This window comes from Antrostomus carolinensis, unplaced genomic scaffold (genome assembly GCF_000700745.2).
Source record: "Antrostomus carolinensis isolate BGI_N321 unplaced genomic scaffold, ASM70074v2 scaffold30057, whole genome shotgun sequence".
NCBI lineage: Eukaryota > Metazoa > Chordata > Aves > Caprimulgiformes > Caprimulgidae > Antrostomus > Antrostomus carolinensis.
This window is the reverse complement of record NW_010327116.1, coordinates 15,587-17,028: the sequence shown is the minus strand read 5'-3', so window position 1 is coordinate 17,028 and position 1,442 is coordinate 15,587. Positions and strand designations below refer to the sequence as shown.

Genomic DNA, 1,442 nt, shown 5'->3' with positions numbered 1-1,442 from the left:
CCCTGTGCACACCTGGACACTGGAGCAGGGAAAATGGGCTGTGCTCAGCCTGATGCTTGGGCCGAGTGCTGGCGGAAGAGCCAGGTGTGCTGGAGCAGTGCCTACCTGGGGGCTGGCGAGGGCTCCTCAGCTGTGTTGTGATCCGCAAGCAAGCGGAGCTCAGGCAGGAAAGCTGGGGGCAGCCTGTTGCGCAGGACGCGAGGGTGTCCAGCTTGGCTCCACCGTCTCTCTGGAGCCCCATCCCTCTGCACTGCAGACCAAAGGGTTAGGCTTAGCGGGAAACAAGCTGTGAGTCAGCACGGCAACCCAGGTCCCCGCCAGTCCCCTTGTCACCAGGCTGCCATTTAGGGCTGGCTGGGGACATGTGCACACTCCCCACTCCCTGTGAAGCATCATCGAGTTATAACTCTGCATCTGCTCTCCACTAACCCCCTGCAACCCCCACCCCACTTTGCAGGGGACCTGTGTCCTGTCACCTGCTTCTAGGGCAGTAAGTCCCCATGGGCTCATGGCTCTGTTGGTCAACTGTTTTCCTACCCCCTGGCCCAGTTCCCTGTCAGCCTATTGCCTCCCCTCTGCAGCAGCAAACCAGCAGCACCCCAGCTCCAGCAAGCCCAGCACTCACAGGTGGTGACGTAGAGGTGGATGGGCTCGCTGTGCACTTGGCCTTGCTCCGTGTTCTGCACAGCTGTCACAGACAGGCGGTACCGCTGCCCGGGGAGCAGGTCCCGCACGGTATAGGACACGAGCTTCCCATTGGGCACGTAGCGGCTCTTCACGCTCTGAGCAGTGGTGACATTGATGATGTACCCCCCCACGGCGCGGGCGGGCGGCTGCTCCCATGCCATGGACACAGAGGTGGCGGTGACGCGGGAGGTGGTGAGGTTTTGTGGGGGGAGAGGCCCTGGGACAGGCAGGAGGTGGGGAGAAAAGGGGTCAGCGCTGGTGTCCTTGAATGGTGACCGCCCTACTGCTCACAAGCCACCTTTTAAGCATGCCAGGGCCCCAGCTTGCCTGGCTGTGCCCTGGCCAGCCCTCAGGCCAGCTCCAGTAGTGCAATGTGCTGGGAGGAGACGCTCAGCACTGAGGTCCCTGCCCTCACCCACCAGCAGAGGATGAAATCAGGCTCTGCTGGTGCTGGTCTTGGGCAGTGAACAACATCTGGCAGGGGAGGACACACTGCTGCCATGCCTGCCCTTCTCAAGAGCTGCCTTCATGCCTCCTTCCCACCATGCTGGCCAAACAGGCTGACGGCGTTTGCACTTTCCCCTCCCTGCAGCTTTCATGCTGGCCATGAGCTGCCTTGGGCCTGCCAAGCCCCACAGCCTCTGCAGCAGAAGGTGAAGGCAACCCCACTCACTCGTCCAGACATGGAAGGGGGCTGTGGCCAGGCTCTCGGAGGGGTGGTCTTCCGTCCCCAGGCCACTCAGTGTGGTGACATG

General features: G+C 62.3%; 1 protein-coding gene across 1 annotated transcript in view; it reads right to left on the bottom strand.

Annotated features, from left to right (window-relative positions):
• Positions 1-105: 105 nt before the first annotated feature.
• The window catches only part of SNED1 (sushi, nidogen and EGF like domains 1), a gene marked incomplete at both ends in the record, with an annotated part of 14,049 nt that continues 12,712 nt past the window's right edge, over positions 106-1,442 (bottom strand). Inside the window, 3 exons of the mRNA XM_029085921.1 lie at positions 106-250; positions 626-904; positions 1,361-1,442. The exon at positions 1,361-1,442 is cut by the window's right edge and continues 63 nt beyond it. Of these exons, the coding sequence (XP_028941754.1) occupies positions 106-250; positions 626-904; positions 1,361-1,442 (506 nt within the window). The remainder of the gene's footprint in view (positions 251-625; positions 905-1,360) is intronic.